Below are 20,327 nucleotides of genomic sequence, written 5' to 3'. Positions count from 1 at the left end.
TGTGGGAAGCCACTCTCAAACCAAGCCGCTTTCTGCTGGTCAACTTGGCAAATTTGCATAAATTGTATTGGGAAATCTTCCAGACTGTGTGGATTCCTATTGAAAAGACTTATGAAAATTTCCTGAACAAAGGTAAATGTGAGTTCCTAACCTGCATGCTGTTCATGGACTCTCGCAGCTGCTCCAGCTGGTGGGCCGAGCTCAGCGCCTCTAGCCGGATATCCGTCAGTTTCATCTCTTTCTCCCACAGCTCAGACCGCAGATCCGATACCGCCTTCTCATCGCTCTCGTTTTCCTCGTTACTTTCATGGATCCTGTTAAAAACGTCATCATGGTTTTAAATGTGATTATACTTAAAGGAGTTTGAAGGGCGTGATATTACTGCTGCATTTCAAAAGTGGGTAACACTATTTTGATGGTACCTTCTGAACATTCTGTTGACTATAGATAACTTTGCAACAACATGTCAACTAACTCTCATTAGACTATTAGTAGACTGTCTATTTAAAGGGGTGGTTGATTGCGATTTCACTTTTTTGATTTTAAATAGCGTGTAATGTTGCTGTTGGTGCATGAACAGTATCTGCAAAGTTGCAGAGATACCATCTTTTAAACATCAGGAAGTTTAACCCTTATGCTGCATTAGGGACATTTTTGGTCTTTTGCAGTTTAATTTCTTTGACCATTTTGGCTGTTTTAATGCAAATGGTATGAAATTTGGCAAAATTGTGACTTTTTGGATACATGTAAAAAATGTGATCCCATTTTGCAAAATATGTATAACACACACTGTGTAGATCAAATAGTAACACTCAGCACCATAAAGACCAAAAATGGCCCATTGAAACCCATTAAAACGTTGTTTAAATCTGAGGCTGTCAGTAATACATGAAACATGATTTTTGCACAAACATCCTTTCATTTTGAAGCAAAAGCATTATATTTGCATTATATAGTGTATTCCACCAGATGACGTCACTACATATTTATTCCCTATGGGTGGAAATGCACCTTATTTTAGGCAATAGGCAATGTTTAATAGGTGGCCATTTTTGGTCTCTAACGCGCTAAGTGGGATTTTTTGCAAAGTGGGACTGTGATAATCCAAATCTAAAGTTTTCTCTTTGCATTTAGTTTATTGAAAATAATTGAATCTTTGTGTTTTTTCCTCTTATACAAATCGATGGTTTTGCAAACAAAACTGGTAATTAAAGGGTTAAAATCCTGAAATTGAATACATTTTTGGTAGTTATGATGAGGACTGATGCTGGTTAAAAGATTTAACTTGGTAAAAGTGGAAAATAATAATAATATATAATATTTTAGGCAATGTTTAATATGTGGCCATTTTTGGTCCTTAATGCACTCAACGGTGTTAAAAATCTAATGCAGCACAAGGGTTAATGCCTACAAAAACGACTCGATCGGGACTACAACGGGTTTTAGACGTCACTGACCCATACATTTGCATCAACCCTCCCTCCGGAATATGCAAAAAAGGGCATGGCCATATTTCTGCGACTCATCGAAAGTGTGTTATGTTCATCGAGCTTCCCACGGACGTTGTAGTTTGTCAACAATGGATACAATTTATGTTTGATTATGTTCCTGAAAATGACAGCTCTCTGTGCTGCGCATTTACGTAAGACAGCTTCCAGAATCTCCACGAATTCAACACCGGATTCAACAAGAAACTGTTACTAAAACATGAAGCGGTTTCAACTTTAAAACAACAGGCAGCAGTTGTTGGGCTACAACCTGTAGGCTAAGACTTCATCATTTTAAATGTATAATTTCAGACGTAATGTTTTAGTTTTATCAAATGCCAGCGCTGGCTTTATAGCCACTAGGCTACTAGTTATGCTATTTTGTGTCTACGACAAATGCGTACAAACATTTTGGACTTGAATTTTGTACATGTACTAATGTTGTAAATGTATTTTTCATGTATATATACTTTATGACGTTATTTTTCGATTTGATCAAGAACGTAAACCAGTGCTAAACCAACGCTTAAACTAACGTTAAACGCTAATCGCTAATCGCTTAACGCTAAACTTATTCTTGTCTCTAACCCCATAGATATCTATATAAAGGCTAGATGTCTCACGGCGGAGTATTTATCATCATCACCAGCGGCCATCTTGTCACAGACAGGCTTTCTGGCGGGCTCTGTGGTATCTGATGTAAGAAATACTCTTATCTAGTTGAAATCTTGACGGATTTACAAACGGTTTGGTTTCTTACAAACGTTATTAACGTGGTTATAATTCTGGATGATTATGTATTTATTTATACACTTATTATTCATAAGTATGCAGTATCATAACTACATCTCTGCCGTTTAATAACAAACCAGACCGTTTGAAAATCGGTAGAAAATTGAGCAAGTTATGGTGATTTAAAAAGTACATGCACCATTAAAACAATGTTACCAGTGAACGAGCTGCCTGTGACAAGATGGCCGCCAGGTGCTGACATCGACCTCCATTGGCCAGCAGCGCGGACGAGATATCTAGCCTTTATACAGATATCTATGTCTAACCCTACCAGTCTACTAATACTCCACTAACAGCCTAATGAGAGTTAATAGACATGTAGGTGCAACGTTACTTATAGTCATCAGAATGTGTTAAAGGGACCATCAAAATAAAGTGAAATCGCCCTCTCTTGACTCTCTTTTTATTAAAAACTATTCAAACTTTACTCACACAGAGGAGATGGCTGATTGGCTGGATTGGAGGGAAGGGGGCGGATTCTCTCCGTCTTCATGGGCCAGTTTTGGTGAATTGGGGGCAGACGAATCTGGAGTGGTGATCTCTTCAATATCAGAGTACATCGAGCCACCTTTAGCACCCTTCTTTATGCTGAACGCCTTGCCAAAAGAGCTTCGCAGCTACAGAGAAATCCAGAGAACGACAAGACTAGGTTAAGATCAAGATGGGTATCAGATTTGCACAATCCATACGCACAATGCTTCGGCATGTTTCCCTCTCTCGAAAGCTTGCCAGACCTCCCAAGCCTAGTTACGGTTGCACGATTGGTCAGTAGCGTTTTTCGGACGTGGCTTAGCGAAGGATCAATTATGCACTTATTTTTCCCAAAAAAAGTATGGAATGTTGGACATGCACTAAACTGTCTGTAAGAGTCTAGTGTATTAATTTTATATGGTTATTTTGTCATCCGACATTGGTCACTAGATGGTTAAGTACATAGTGAATACACTCTCAGAAAAAAAGTACAAAAGATGTCACTGGGGCTGTACCTTTTCAAAAGGTAAACTTTTGTCCATTTCATGAGCTAATAAGTACATTTTAGGTGTTAATATGTACATTTTGGGTGCTAATATGTACATTAAGTGTTAATATGTACATTTTAGGTGCTAACATGTCCATTTCAGGATATGTCAATTTCATGAGCTAATATGTCCATTTTATGTGATAATATGTACATTTTAGGTAATAATATGTACTTTTTAAGTGTTAATATGTACATTTTAGGTGCCAATATGTCAATTTCATGAGCTAATATGTCCTTTTTAGGTGGTAGTATGTCCATTTTAGGTGCTAATATATACATTTTAGGTGGTAATATGTCCATTTTAGGTGCTAATATATACCACTAAGGTACCAATATGCAGCCTTTGGGTACAAAAGTGTACCTTTTGAAAAGGTACAGCCCCAGTGACAGCTTTTGTACCTTTTTTTCTGAGAGTGTAGTACAAGTTCATAGAGTATGTCATTTTGGACACCAGGTGCAAAAAAACAAGGTTTTTGAACTTAAATACCTTAGTGAATTCATAAATTAATAAATTCATCAATAAGCTGCAGTGGTTGTACCAATGGAAACCAGTGGACACGGAGTGGACACAAGACATTCCCTCAGAGAGACTTATAAATTGTGTAATTCTCTAAGGTCTTACTTCACAGACCCTAGAGAATTTCAAAAGAAGAGTCTACAATAATTGTGTCTTACCCAGCTCTTTTTCTTCTTCTTCTTGCCATCATCTTTCAGGCTGCCCACACTGGAGTGGCTGGTAATGCTGTTCAGGCTAGAGATGCTCTCGGATGAGTTCTGCCTCCTGATTCGAAACTCTGAGAGAAGGGATAAAGAATGTTCGTTTGCTAACATAACAATCGTATATTGAGATGAAACACAATTCGAGGTGTATTCGTCCTGTCCTCACCTTTGGGGGCAACATCAGGGTTATTGAGGGCGACTTGGATGACGGCCTGTGCCTCCATGTTCTTGGTTTTAAGCTTCTCGATTGTTTCTCTCAGGTCTGTTAATTCACTGTCCTGTAGAGAAATATGGATTTTTATTTTTATTCAGTGCTCATCCATTTAAAGCATCAACATTGTAGCAACATTCCCCAAAGCGCTGCTACTGATGGTTTTCCAAATAAATGTGGGTTAACTTCTGCTTTGACAATGAGTGACTGCCTGCACTTGACCAATGACATTTACAGCAGACGTAGCCACAGGGTCGTCTACAAAAACTCCCACCGCTGTGCATCACTGCTACCTCAACATCATTTGCTTTCTCTGAATCACTCAAACAATCTGCAGGGTCACAGTTACTGTAATGAATCGATGAATCCGGGTCACTGACTAAAAAAAAGATAAAAAAAAATCTTTCTAGACCGACTGCCTCTTTCACAGAGGGCAATGTGCCATGAACGTCTGGAACGTATAGGAAAGCCAACAACCCCCAACCTCCATTCAGTCATAAGTAGACCCAAATTTGCGTTTTCACTCTCAGTGACTTTGTGTGGTTACACATATGTAGCTAAATGTAGCTTTTGGGCAGTGAAAAGACAGTTGAGGTTCGGGTAATATGTTTTATATACTAGTACTGTCAAATCGATTAATCGCATCTAACATAAAACTTGTTGTTTACATAATATATGCGACTCTCTCTCTCTCTCTATATATATACACTCACCGGCCACTTTATTAGGTACCCCATGCTAGTAACGGGTTGGACCCCCTTTTGTCTTCAGAACTGCCTCAATTCTTCGTGGCATAGATTCAACAAGGTGCTGGAAGCATTCCTCAGGGAGTTTGGTCCATATTGACATGATGGCATCACACAGTTGCCGTAGATTTGTCGGCTGCCTACCATGATGCGAATCTCCCGTTCCACCACATCCCAAAGATGCTCTATTGGATTGAGATCTGGTGACTGTGGAGGCCATTTGAGTACAGCGAACTCATTGTCATGTTCAAGAAACCAGTCTGAGATGATTCCAGCTTTATGACATGGCGCATTATCCTGCTGAAAGTAGCCATCAGAAGTTGGGTACATTGTGGTCATAAAGGGATGGACATGGTCAGCAACAATACTCAGGTAGGCTGTGGCGTTGCAACGATGCTCAATTGGTACCAAGGGGCCCAAAGAGTGCCAAGAAAATATTCCCCACACCATGACACCACCACCACCAGCCTGAACCGTTGATACAAGGCAGGATGGATCCATGCTTTCATGTTGTAGACGCCAAATTCTGACCCTACCATCCGAATATCGCAGCAGAAATCGAGACGCATCAGACCAGGCAACGTTTTTCCAATCTTCTATTGTCCAATTTCGATGAGCTTGTGCAAATTGTAGCCTCAGTTTCCTGTTCTTAGCTGAAAGGAGTGGCACCCGGTGTGGTCTTCTGCTGCTGTAGCCCATCTGCCTCAAAGTTCGACGTACTGTGCGTTCAGAGATGCTCTTCTGCCCACCTTGGTTGTAACGGGTGGTTATTTGAGTCACTGTTGCCCTTCTATCAGCTCGAACCAGTCTGGCCATTCTCCTCTGACCTCTGGCATCAACAAGGCATTTACGCCCACAGGACTGCCGCTCACTGGATGTTTTTTTCTTTTTCGGACCATTCTCTGTAAACCCTAGAGATGGTTGTGCGTGAAAATCCCAGTAGATTAGCAGTTTCTGAAATACTCAGACCAGCCCTTCTGGCACCAACAATCATGCCACGTTCAAAGTCACTCAAATCACCTTTCTTCCCCATACTGATGCTTGGTTTGAACTGCAGGAGATTGTCTTTACCATGTCTACATGCCTAAATGCACTGAGTTGCCGCCATGTGATTGGCTGCTTAGAAATTAAGTGTTAACGAGCAGTTGGACAGGTGTACCTAATAAAGTGGCCGGTGAGTGTATATATATATATATATATATATATATATATATATATATATACAGTGTGTGTGTGTGTGCGTGCATATACTGTATATACACGCACATACATATATTTATACAAATAAAATAGCAGAGGACATACAGTAGAGTGAGCTGCCGCTGGAATGGTAAATGATCCAAGTTGTCCGAAACATGAGAATGCTTTATATTTATAAGTGCTTCAAACTAAAGCATAAGCGTTACTACATCTTGCCCTGTCATGCTTTGACAGATTTAATGCTGTTTAATGCACATTTTTCTTACATGTTATGGTTATATCCTTATATGTAAATGTTAGAAAGCACCACAAGTATTTCCAATAATAGCGAGTCTTGTTAAACTTCACTCAACCTCTAATAAACATAAAAAGAACAGGTATGTGTTCATCACAAACGGTGAATCTATTGTTTATATATATATATATATATATATATATATATATATATATATATATATATATGAAAAACATTTTCAGACCTTTAAAAAAAGTAATCTTTTAAACTCTTGGCATAAAAACAAACTGAGGTTTCTACCATTTTTTTGAGGATATTTCATGTTCATCGCTATTTCAAAATAAAAGTCTGAACACGCCTTAGGAGTATGAAAATATAATTTCTTACAAATTGATAAATTACTGCTCTCTTCTGTAGAGTATGTAATGTAATGTAAAATCAGAAACAAAATATGAAAACTAGAGACTGTAAGCCTTCAAATGATATATATAATTTGTCGAGATTAGTTAAAGGAGTAGTTCACTTTAAAAAAAAAAACAACTTTTGCTGATAATTTACTCACCCCCGTGTCATCCAAGATGTCCATGTCTTTCTTTCTTCAGTCGAAAAGAAATTAAGGTTTTTGATGAAAACATTCCAGGATTTTTCTCCATTTAATGGACTTCAATGGGAACCAAACGGCTCAAGGTCCAAAAGACAGTTTCAGTGCAGCTTCAAAGGGCTTTAAACGACACCAGGCGATGAATAAGGGTCTTATCAAGCAAAACGATCGCTCATTTAATAAATAAATAACAAAGTTTAAGTTTTCATTTTTTGATGATTTATTTTTTTCATTTTGATGAACGAGTTCGAACAGGAGAGTCACGAACGTGCATCACAAAAAAGAGCAAGGTGAGCATTTGAGCTTATAAAACTTAAACTTTGTTATTTTTTTTTTTAAATGAGCAATCATTTCGCTTGATAAGACCCTTATTCATTGTCTGTAATCGTGTAAAGCTCTTTGAACAGTTTGCAGTTTGCACTGAAACTGTCTTTTGAACCTTGAACCGTTTGGTTCCCATTGAAGTGCATTATATGGAGAAAAATCCTGGAATGTTTTCATCAAAAACCTTAATTTCTTTTCGACTGAAGAAAGAAAGACGTGGACATCTTGGATGACATGGGGGTGAGTAAATTATCAGCATTTTTTTTTTTTAAAGTGAACTACTCCTTTAAGGTTTCATATAGACCATTTCACAAACTTCCTGTTTCAGTTTTTTAACACTACATAAAAGCTGGGATAAAATACAACCAACAGAACATTTAAAACTGAATCTTTAAGATGTTTTCTTTACATGTGAAATAAAGAAAACAGTTACAAACTGAAACAGGAAGTGTTTCTGGACCAGTGTTGTTTACATCTTGTGAAATGGTCTATAGGACATTACTGTTTTAAATATGTAATGGCTGTGGGCCATTATGGTCCAAACGGCTGTGGACACTTAAGAGGTTAATGGATAATAATGTTGACGAAAAATAATCTGCAGATTAATCGATTATCAAAATAATCTTTAGTTGCAGCCGTAGCATTCAGTCAATCTTCTAGCACCGATGAAGACAAAAAAGGAAGAGATTCTTCTCTCAACTGAAACAAACGCTTGTTAGGGCCCAAGCCCTGAAAGGGCGAAGGCCCTATTGTTTTCCTAAGGATTATTTATTATTATTATTTTGTAACCTTTTGGGCATTTTTGGGGCCCTTAACGTGCTCGAAAACTCTTGAAACTTTGCACATGGGTCAGAACCCGCGGCCATCAGAGCCGGGCTGAAGCTGGTACCCGGGCGTGGCAGGGCGGCTCGTCAGCGCCCCCTGGAACGGGGTCCGAACACTTGGTCCATAACTCAAACACGTTTGTATATAATAATATGAAACTCGGTGCACATGTTGATCTCATAGTTTCATCTATACCTCGCGCTTTTACTTTTTACCCCAGCCCAACAGGAAGTCGGCTATTGAGGTTTGTTTGTAAAACGCTCGCAATGGAATGTTAAATACTCCTCCTAGAGCTTTGATCCAAATTCGACAAAACTCGGTCAGCATGAAGTCAAGACATTGAGGATGAAAGTTTGCGAGGGGATTTTTGATATCTCGAACGGTTTGGCCGTGGCGAGGAAACGAAATCATGACGAGAAACGTGAACCAGGAAGTGTGTTATAACTTCAGCATACATTAACTGATCTTGATGAAACTTCAGCAGTGTGTTTGCTGTAAGAGGACGATCAAATGGATGTGACTATTGTGAGTCAAAGTTATAGCGCCACCAACTGGCAGCAGGAAGTGTGTCACTTTCAAAATGCTTTGATATCACCCTTTTATTTTTACCCGATTTGCTTCAAACGTCATCTGTATAATGTAAACATACGGCAGATGTAGACCTGTGAATGGATTCTTGATATCTTTGAAACTGTTGCCGTGGCGACGCATCAAACGTTACCATTCTTTTAGGATGCTTTTGAGACCCTTAGCATGCTTGAAATTGCATGAAACTCGACAGACACATCACATTTATTAGCCAGTAGACACGTGCAAAGTTTCAGAAACGGGCGTGGTGAGGGCTCAGTAGCGCCACCTTTTGACAAAAGTGGGGTTGTTAGTTTTATCTACAGTTACAAAAATCGGTATGTATATTGTACTCCTCGAGCCGGACAACTTTCTAATTGACACTCATTAGCTAGGACCCACAGAAAGTCAGATATGTTTGTTTGAATGTGGTCTTGCTGAATCTGAGCCTACATCTCTATCTTTGCCTGTCTGTGTATGTGTGTGTGTTTGTAGGGGGAGGGGTCTTAACCATTTCACTCCTGTGTGTATGGCCTGCAAAAAAATAAATGCCTTAAGCCTGGTATTTTTTTAAATAAGTTTTTTATTTTTTATAAGTAAAGGCATATAACCAGTTTAATTGTAGTGCATTAATAGTTTTATATAATTAGTTTATTAATTAAATTAACTTGGTCCATAAACTTGATCTGAAAATTTGGTCCATAAATCAAACACACTTGCATGTAATAATATGACTTGAGTGTTAATCACATCATGTTTTCAGTTTGAATATAAAATATATAAATTATGTAAAAAAAATAAAGTTGATCCAGCTGGAGCGCAGGCTGAGAATAGCGCTGTCATGACTGGATCAGAGATCATCAGTCATGCCCTCTCATACCTTACGCACACCACGCCCACTTACATCAGATCACATCAACATGTCAGCCGGAGGGATACCGAGGGTCGCTTTCGGATTTAAGAATTTCTTACAACAAGATGGCAAAAGAACAGCGCTTTGCAAGACATGCAACGTTAAGATCGCGGACAGTCAGATGACAACCTCCAATTTCGTCCGTCATTTGAAGAGCCATTCTGCCCGTAAGTGCTTGTCAATTTGTTAATGTTATCTGGTTAGCTCGTTCGTAGTTAGCTAGCTAATGTAAGTTAAAGGAGAACTCCGGCGCAAAATTACACATTTACCTAGTCAACCGTTATCTGAGATTTGTTTTCATGACTGCCGAATGTAAATAGTTTTATCTATAAAAACAGTTTAGCCTATAAGTGACGTCCGACATTCTGCATATTGTGTTATTTTGTTAAGCCCCACTAAAGGCATAAAAAACTGTAAAGCACAATCAAGTTTTCACACTATATTCCAAGACTTCTAAAGTCATTCAATAGCTTAATGTGTGGTAAAATTAATATTTTAGTCTCTAAGTTAAAGTTAACGGAAAGTCATCTCGCCTCAGTCATTCTCCATGCATCAGCATTAGCGCGTCGCGTTCGGTTGCGACAGTAACACGACGACACTCTCTTCAAGATCAATGTTCCCAATATTATACTTTATTTGTAGATAAGGCATAAAGGTCTATGATTTGCATAAAATGACTATCTTGCTGGAGTGGAGTTTATTGCCCTTTAGAATACACTAAGCATTAGTGCTGCACGATTAATTATATCGCAGTCGTAATAGCGATCTCAAACCTATGCAATTATATAACGCAAAATGCCGCGATTTTATATGAAATAAACAAAGTAGGGCTATTAGCGCAGCATCTCTTCTTTTTTGTCATCCTTTGACTAGTGTTACAAGATCCCCCTCTTATTGGTTCAAATGCCTTTTCGCATTTTGCACGACAAGAAGTGAAAAGCTGCCTGTGAGTGCCCTAGATTAGAATAGATGAGACTCGCATAATGCGCATGCACTGACCGTGTGCCAGCCCAGAATAAACAGTTCTCTTTCGAGCTTGAACGAACAATAGCACACACAATTATGCCAAAATGTGGTTTTGTCTAGTATCTTCATAACATAAGAACAGTCTATGGATGAAAAGAGTTGTGCTATGAGGCGCGTGTGAGATCCGCGTCTCGGCAACGGGTGCTCTTAAAGGGCCAGCAGCGAATAAAGCGTTCTTTCAGTAAAGTTAAAAGAACAAAGGGAAATTAGAAAATTACTCACTGATCTTGAGTAAAGAACTTTTGTAGCTTTAATAAGGATTATTATATATATAATTTATGATTCAGGCAGCGCAGACTGTTTGATAACTTTATTCAATTTCTGTACCTGTTAAGACAGGAAGGGCACAGGTAAATATGTTTTTTATTATGGGTTTATGTGGGGATTGTTTGAAGTTCACTTAATTTAAAAGCTGTTATATATTTTTTTTAAGCCTAATAATTTTTTAAAAAGTTGATGGCTTTCAATTGATGGAATCACTGTAATGTTGGTTTGGTTGATGATTTATTGATCATTATAGGTGTTATCAATCATTTATTGTTGTTGTTGTTGTTTTTAGTTTGAGTTGAGAAATAAACATTAATCTGTGTGTGCATTTTACTTTAGAACCAAGCAAGTTGGACTCATGAAACCATTTTATTATATCGGAGTCGCAAATCGCAATTGCAATATTGGCTCAATAATGGCAATATGACATTTTCCCAAATCGTGCAGCCCTACTAAGCATAGATTATAGATACCATCCCTTCGCTATGTTCTTTTCAATGTGAAGCGTTGCGTGCTGTGACTTGGTGTTGCTTCAAGTGCATCATTCTGCACACGGGATGCGCATGATTGCTTATAATACTTTGGGGAGACAAGGGGGCGTGGCCTAAGGGAATATCACTCGTGATGTTAAGTGATGTTACCCCGCCATCGCTGATACAACCTTTAGCAGTCATGTTTTTGCTTCTTGAGAGAGAGAGAAAGTGTGTGTGTGTGTGTATGAGCAGTGGCGGTTCTAGGCGGGGGCCTGGGGGGGCCAGTGCCCCTGCGACAACAAGCTTGGACCCCCTTGTGGCCCCCCTAAATGTGGAGTCAGTGTGAAATATTTTTTTATAGTGTGTCACGCATTGAGCATGACAGTCACTCGTTTCAGTCTTTTGTCTCACACTCCCGTCACACATTGTATTTCTCATGCGGAAAAACTATTAATAATATATTTAATATACGCAATTTCTCTGGCCGCGCCGCTCTCACGTGAGAATCAAGCGCGTCTCGCCTGGAGTTCAGCAGTCGACCCTGCTACGCATCAGCCAATCAAAAAAAGAGAAGTGCTACTTAATAGCCAATCAGAAAAGGGCACTATTGTATCTGGGTAAAATTTAACGCAACAACCAATGAAAAAAAGCATATCCTGGAATTGTTCATATGATTCTGTTACAACATCTTCCGAAAGTTTCTTCACCCGTCCCACAGATGAAACTAATCACTGGAGCTCCGAACATCACTTGGAGCACGGAGTAAGTCATGATCTCCTGTTTTAATGTAAACAAATTCACAACTTGTTTGACAAAAACTATGACAACTTGACTGATGTAAGATGAATCTTTCCCGTAGCGTAAGCTAGCTTACGCAATGCTCGTTCCCTCATCTAGAGAGAACCGAGGTTACGTTAGGTAATCGATTCGTTTCCCATTTAATTAGTATCAGTCTGTAACTTAGACAACAGTTTACAGCCTGTTCACTGACAACACCTGCTCAGAACAAGTAGTCTAGGCCTAGTCATCTTATTACACGAATCACGATGACTGACATATTGTCACATTATAAACATCTCTCTCTCCAAATAGGCTTAATAATTTTATTAGCACTAGATAAATTAAAGTGTAATGCATAGTCGATTTTAAAACATCTCTCTCTCTCCAAATAGGCTTAATAATTTTATTAGCACTAGATAAATTAAAGTGTATTGCATAGTCGATATTATAGGTCACTTTTAAAATCATGTCATATTTTATAATTATATCCTGGCCAAGGATGCATTAATTATTGCTTCTGTCTTTCAAAGATGTCAGGAAAAAAATAATTATAAAAAAGCTCATTCACCCTGAGAGGAAAGCCCCCTAAAAAGGCCAGTTTAGAGGATAATTTGCTGATCTTTTTGCAAAAAAAAAAAAAAAAAAACCCACAAAAATCGTAGATTAATTTGTAAAAATTATATATATATATATATATATATATATATATATATATATATATATATATATATATATATATATATATATATATATTTACATACTGTATATTCAATGTAAAAAAATAAAATGGAAATTCAAATACAGACTGATATATGTAATGCAAATGTAAAAATATAATGGAAATGCAAATTGTTGGATAATTATAAACATGGTATTTTGCTTATTTATGCATTCAGTGCAGTGCAGAAAATGATAAGGTCTAAATGTAACTGGCCCCTCTAACAGTACAACTGGCCCCAGCTTGGCCCCCCCAGTTGAAATGGTCTAGAACCGCCACTGTGTGTGTGTGAGAGAGAGAGAGAGAGAGAGAGAGAGAGAGAGAGAGAGAGAGAGAGAGAGAGAGAGAGAGAGAGAGAGAGAGAGAGAGAGAGAGAGAGAGAGAGGAGAAATGTAACAAAGTTTAATATTGTTTGTAAACTGTGTTTGAGAGAGAGGAAGGTGTTCAGAGAGTCTGTAGGATGTTAAGCTTTTATTTGTTTTATGGACTCAATGTTGAAAATTTAAAACATTTCAAACACACTGTTGGCAGAAGTGAAAAATAAATAATTTTATGAAGTTACAATTTTGTTTGATTCCATGGTGTATTTTACTGAACATGAGTATTTACATTGCAAATTATTGTAATTTACTGGCAAACACTTATCTTGTTTTTTCATTTTATTAAGATCAGATTCTGCATGTAAAATTAAAATAATAAGGTGACTTGACTTGCACTTGACTTAACCTACTACAAGACTTGACTTGCCTTGACATAGCCTGTGACTTGACTTGACTTGCCCCCCCCCCCCCCCCCCCCAAAAAAATACTTGGGACTTACTTGAGACTTGACGGTTAAGACTTGAGACTTACTTGAGACTTGCGTGACCTGCGCCCATCTCTGCTCTAAGTTTTAAGACAGTTCAAATGGAAGTTGGGAATTATGTGTTGTTTGAATAAATCTCCTAGGAGAAATACATCAAATTACAACGCATGTGTTTACCAATCACCACCATACTCGGTGTGCATGAAGTCAAGACATTGAGGATGCTCAAATCCGGACGGATTTTTGATATCTCGAACGGTTTGGCCGTGGCGAGGAAAATAATTTTATGACTAAAAAAGGACACATAAAATGTGTTAACTTTGCTCGTTTTACCTACAGTTACAAAACATGCCACATATATTGTTCTTGTCAAGCCGATCAACTTTCTAATTAACAGCTCAGACCAAAAGAAAGTCAGATATTGCAGTTTGGATGTGTATCTTGTCTCTATCAGTGTCTGTATGGGGAAGAGGGAGGGGGGGGGGGGTTGCTGGTGTCTGCGTTTATGTGTGTGTGTGTGTGGCTGACTGTAGATTTTTTCTGCAAGTCCTTATCTTTTTGCATAACAATTTTGTATTTTTTTAAATGACAAAATATGCATATAACCCTAATCTTTTAAATGTATAGTTTGCTTTAAATAAAAGTAAGATAAATTGGTAAACTACAAATTGGTAATTGAAGCTGAATGAATTTAAAATTAATGTGCTATATTTCAATACATTTGCTTTCCTTAATATTGTAAAACACTAACCTCATTTATATGTGTGTGTGTGTGTGTTTGTATGTATATATATTTTGCAAAGCCCTCACTGATGCAAGCTCTTCTGCACACTTCTCTTCGACAGTCAATGCGGAGGTTAAGTTTTTGCACGTCGTGCAGAATAACCCTCTTTATATATATATATATATATATATATATATATATATATATACTTAAAAAAGCGGGGGTTAAGTTTTTGCACGTCGTGCAGAATAACACTAAAGGCACCATATATATACTTAAAAGTGGGGTTGTTAGTTTTATCTACAGTTACAAAAATCGGTATATACATTGTACTCCTCAAGCCGTACAACTTTCTAATACATAGTCATTAGCTCGGACCAAGAGGAAGTCAGATATTTTGGTCTGAATATGGTGAGCCTCTCTCTGAGCCTACGTCCCTGTATGGCAAGCCCTTTTAACATTTAAAAGCTAAGTTTGCCTGTCCGGAATTAACATTGTAGATATCAACAAAGTCTTTCTGTCTAGTCGTTACACTTTGGATAGTTTGTATTATCATTTAAGATATCTGTAACATAATTGTGACTAGTCGAAATGACAGAGTATGGCAAGCCGTTTTAACATTTAATCATGAAAGGGCCAAAGCCTTCGGCATCGCCACCCGGGTGCCTTTAGGTAACTAAAGGAACCGGGGTTGCGGTGCCTCCGGCTTGGGCCCGCCATCGCTGCTCGCAGCTATATTTATTATTATTATTATTTATACGACTATTCGGGCACTTTTGGGGCCCTTAACATGCTCAAAAACTCTTGAAACTTAGCACACGGGTCAGAACCCGCGGCCATCAGGGCCGGGCTGAAGATGGTACCCGGGCGTGGCAGGGGGACTAGACAGCGCCCCCTGGAACGGGGTCCGAAAACTTGGTCCATAACTCAAACACGCTTGTATGTAATAATATGAAACTCGGTACACATGTTGATCTCATCGTTCATACAACCTCATACTATTACTTTTTACCCCAGCCCAACAGGAAGTCGGTTATTTAGGGTTGTTCATAAAACACTCGCAATGGAATTTGAAGTACTACTCCTAGAGAATTCAAACACACGGCACGAAACTCGGTCAGCATGAAGTCAAGGCATTGAGGATGAAAGTTTGCGAGGGGATTTTTGATATCTCGAACGGTTTGGCCATGGCGAGGAAACGAAATTATGGCGAGAAACGTGAAACAGGAAGTGTGTTATAACTTCAGCATACATTAACTGATCTTGATGAAACTTCAGCAGTGTGTTCGCTGTAAGAGGACGATCACATGGATGTGACTATTGTGAGTCAAAGTTATAGCGCCACCAACTGGCAGCAGGAAGTGTGTCACTTTCAAAATGCTTTGAACTCACCCTTTTATTTTTACCCGATGTGCTTCAAACTTAATCTGTATAATGTAAATACATAGCAGATGAAGACCTGTGAATGGATTCTTGATATCTTTGATACTGTTGCCGAGGCAACGCATCAAACTTTAAAATTCTTTTTTTTTATGATTTTGAGACTCTTAGCGGCTTTTGGGGCCCTTAACGGGTTTGAAAACTCTTGAAACTTTGCACACAGGTCAGATCCCACAGCCATCAGAGCCGGGCTGAAGATGGTACCTGGGTGTGGCAGGGGGGCTAGACAGCGCCCCCTGGAACGGGGTCCGAACACTTGGTCCATAAATCAAACACGCTTGCATGTAATAATATGAAACTCGGTACACATGTTGATCTCATCGTTTCATCTATACCTCACGCTCTTACTTTTTACCCCAGCCAAACAGGAAGTCGGCTATTGAGGTTTGTTTGTAAAACGCTCGCAATGGAATGTGCAATACTCCTCCTAGAGAATTCAAACACACGGCACGAAACTCGGTCAGCATGAAGTCAAGGCATTGAGGATGAAAGTTTGCGAGGGGATTTTTAATATCTCGAACGGTTTGGCCGTGGCAAGGAAACAAAATTATGGCGAGAAACGTGAAACAGGTAGTGTGTTATAACTTCAGCATACATTAACTGATCTTGATGAAACTTCAGCAGTGTGTTCACTGTAAGAGGCTGATTACATGGATGTGACTATTGTGAGTCAAATTTATAGCGCCACCAACTGGCAGCAGGAAGTGTGTTACTTTCAAAATGCTTTGATATCACCCTCTTATTTTTAACCGATTTGCTTCAAACTTCATCTGTATAATGTAAAAATACAGCAGATGTAGACCTGTGAATGGATTCTTGATATCTTTGATACTGTTGCTGTGGCAACAAACAAACTTTAACATTCTTTTTTGATACTTTTGGGACTCTTAGCATGCTTGAAATTGCTTGAAACAGATAGATACAGATAGCTCGACGGATACATCACATTTATTAGCCAGTAGGCATGTGCAACTTTGGCAAAAGATTAAAGTAATGTCAAAAAAGTAAACAGTAAACACTAAAAGCCTCATATCTTCTAAAAATGTAATTATACATCATTTGTTTCTAAATTAAATTATACAAATATTATAATTAAACCAGTTTTTCCCTTTTTTCATTTAAGAATTATGTTTACGTTCAAAAACAGCCATAATGGTTGTAAACTTCAGAAGAAGAAAAAATAATCTGAGTCATACGTAGTGCTATACTGCCCTCTTGTGTTCAATATCAGTTAGGCCTATTGTGTATATTCCCACCGGTTAATCAACGTGTGACTCCGCTGGGACTCGGGAACTTTTAAATCGCTTACTTAAAACCGAAAGTCAAAATACAGATATCCGCACAAGACATTAATGTTGTGGAGTAGAGCAAGCTCTGTTCTGCTGGTTCCTCGCTGTTGGCGCGCACAGTTATGAATGCTTGTGCAGCCATGAGTTTTAGTTTAATTTTAAAATTAGCGCAATTTCGGGATTTGTATTATTTGAATTTATTTTTAAAAAACACAATGTTGAGTTTTATTGTAACACTGTTTAATCGCGCCCACGGTTATATTTTGTATATTATATATAATTATAATGTATTTCTGTATAAAATAATACTACAATAAAAAACACATTTGTGCACTCTAAAAAATGCTGGGTTGTTTTAACCCAATTTTGGGTCAAATATGGACAAACCTGAAATATTGGGTTAAAAATGTAATGTAAAAATTTAACCCAACGGCTGGGTTAGTCCATATTTGACCCAAAGTTGGGTTAAAACAACCCAGCATTTTTTAGAGTGTGACCGACCTGATCCAGCAAAATTAGTCACAGTGACCCAAATTTAAAAATTGAGATTTTGATATTAATGGAAAGAGGACACTGTAAGCTTTCAAATGATACCTTGGTCATACCTTGAATGGTTGTAAAGATATACAGATTTGAATTCTGGTCGTCTGCCCTTTTTTTCCAATTGAAAACCTAAGAAAATCGCTTTTAAAGTTTTTATGCCCGTTTTTTTTTTTTTTTTTTTTTTTTGATATCTTTCAAAATCCATAGCATTTTAAGGGATAAACTATTTATTTTATATAGCTTAATTTGACCAAATGGATTAACATATATAAATGCAATTTAACGAGGCTGAAACTCAACTTATTTTTAATTTTTTTGAAATAAATAATTAAAAAGTCACTTTTAGAAAAAATGTTCTAAAATCAGAAAGATTGAGGAGGAGTCAGAGAGAAATTCAGTTTTCATACGGATTAGCCTACATAAGCAGAGAGCAGTCTGTTTTCTTTCATTTTGAATGGTTGTGTTTAAAAGTAGGCTAGACATTTCAATATATATGTCTGTGAGGATACCTTATACGCTGACTTTCGGTTCATGAGACAAGCTTCAGTTCACGTGCCGCGCGTCTCCGCGTGATTAGGCCTAGCCTATTGTCTGCAATTTATTTCTTATTATTAAATCCTAGTAATTGGTTGATGAAACATTGATTTAAATTAAGATAATTATTTTAAAACGAAATTTACTTTAAAGAAAGGCTTTGTGCTTGCATGTTTAAGCTATGTGAAAGTTTTAGTGCTGCTTCCAGAGAACGGTCACGTTCGGATTGTTTTTCCTCATAAATGCGAACACGGAAAATAAAATAAAGATTTTATGTTCTGGAGAGAGTCAACCCTTCTTCATCCGGTGAGTATTACTTTTGGTTTGTGCAGGTGGTTCACATAGGCCAATTTATTAAAATATTTAATTATCTGGGAATTGGATCTCCTCCATAATGCTGAAATTGCCCAATTTAAAAAAAATTAGTAATAATTTAAGTTTTGTGGTGTAAGTCTACGTATTTTATAATGTTAACTTCAAATAATACTAATAGTAATTTAAAGATGTTGTAGCTAGCATTGGGTCTGGACGTGAAGGATAACTTCGGGAGTTGAAGTGTCGGTGTCGTGATTCTGTCTTCTCACACCGCGACACAGGTTCGTGGATCTGAGTGTCGCGATCGTTGCAGCCTTACATACGCTATATTCTTCTTGCAGATAAATATACTCACGCAGTTTAGGTTAGAAGCATCCAGTGAGTTCAACGTTTCAGGGGATACCCGGGAAATGCTCAGAGGTGACGAGGGGAGTTGAGAAGAGCAATGTTTATTTCAGCGAATTTAAAGCTTTGACAACTTTAATCGTTATTTAAATACCTTTACTCAATTATCTCGACTATGAAACCCTGTGAGATTATTTTTGAATGTCTGTTCTTTGAAATTAGCAAAAAATATATATATATATATATTTTATTTCATGGTTTTTCCACATAATCGGCCCATATCTTAAAATGGAAGGTTGCAACTTCCGACTCATTTCGCCAGAGCGGGTCACATTTGATTTTTATTTTTTAAACAATGTAATGTGTAACCTAAAAATAAACAGATTATTTGATAAATAGTATATTTAAATCTGCATATTGTAGCCTAATATCTGCAGGGCAGCCTAGTCTTAATAAATGTATGCTTCATTTTTCATTAGTAAATTTGATCAATAAATTCAATAATTTAGAATAATAAGACACTATAGGGCTGTTACCCTAGGTAAGGCTGATCAAATTAAATCGGTTACACAATAGGCCTAATGTTACGAGATTGGTTCAACAGGAGTCAATTAAAAATCGCTGTAAAGAACGATACTTTTAAACATAACCCTAAATCACCATAAGGTGTCGCCAGATGACCGTCTTAATGAACGAGTCATGGATTCAAAATGCTGAATCATTCAGTAATGAGAAAACACATTGCTTTGAGATGCGCGATGGGTCGCTGTGATCTTTGTTTAACTATTTTCTCTGCTGAAACAGAAAAAAGTCAATATTGCATCTAAAAAGTCAATATTGCATCTAAAATGTAAGTGACTTGACTTGTGTGTGTGACTATGTTTGTTGTAGTGATAAGAGTTGCACCCTTGTTAAAGTTTAAGGCCTTGTGTTTTTGGATATATATCTTTCTTTCTTTTTTTTTCTTTTTTTACAAAATATGCATATAACCCATATATTTTAGATTTATTATTTGCTTTAAATTAAATTAAGATTGTATTTTTGGTAATTGAACCTGAATGAATTTAAAAATGAATGTGCTATATTTCAGATCATATATTTGTTTTTCTTAAAATTTGAACTAACTTTATTCTCAGCTGAATTATAAATATTTTATTTCTGTATGAATTAAAAACACATTTGATTTTTCTTTTTTAATCAATGTAGAATGTGTAACTGAAATATAAACAGATTAGGGCTCTGTTCGAGGACAAGTAACTAAAACCAATGCGACATGATGAATGTTTGTTTCCCAAACCATCTCAGAGTAACAGCTTACTTTTCTTTCTTACTATATTCTTTCTTACTATAAACTGTGCTGTAGAGCTTGCATCAGTCAAAGCAGGGTTACATTTTGCATGTCCTGCACAATAAACCTAAAGGCACCA

At 37.5% G+C, this 20,327-nt stretch overlaps 1 protein-coding gene across 9 annotated transcripts in view; it reads right to left on the bottom strand.

Moving 5' to 3' along the window:
• Positions 1 to 20,327, bottom strand: part of nav1a (neuron navigator 1a) — a 210,023-nt gene that overhangs the window by 15,625 nt on the left and 174,071 nt on the right. For all 9 annotated transcript variants that reach the window (XM_039689889.2, XM_039689893.2, XM_039689892.2 and 6 more), the window contains 4 exons: positions 4,187 to 4,298; positions 3,976 to 4,094; positions 2,712 to 2,896; positions 152 to 314 (listed from right to left, as the gene is read on the bottom strand). In XM_039689889.2, the coding sequence (XP_039545823.2) occupies positions 152 to 314; positions 2,712 to 2,896; positions 3,976 to 4,094; positions 4,187 to 4,298 (579 nt within the window). The remainder of the gene's footprint in view (positions 1 to 151; positions 315 to 2,711; positions 2,897 to 3,975; positions 4,095 to 4,186; positions 4,299 to 20,327) is intronic.

The sequence above is a fragment of the Pimephales promelas genome, chromosome 20 (genome assembly GCF_988280905.1).
Source record: "Pimephales promelas chromosome 20, fPimPro1.hap1.1, whole genome shotgun sequence".
NCBI lineage: Eukaryota > Metazoa > Chordata > Actinopteri > Cypriniformes > Leuciscidae > Pimephales > Pimephales promelas.
The sequence above is the reverse complement of the archived record's forward strand: the minus strand, read 5'-3'. Positions and strand labels throughout refer to the sequence as shown.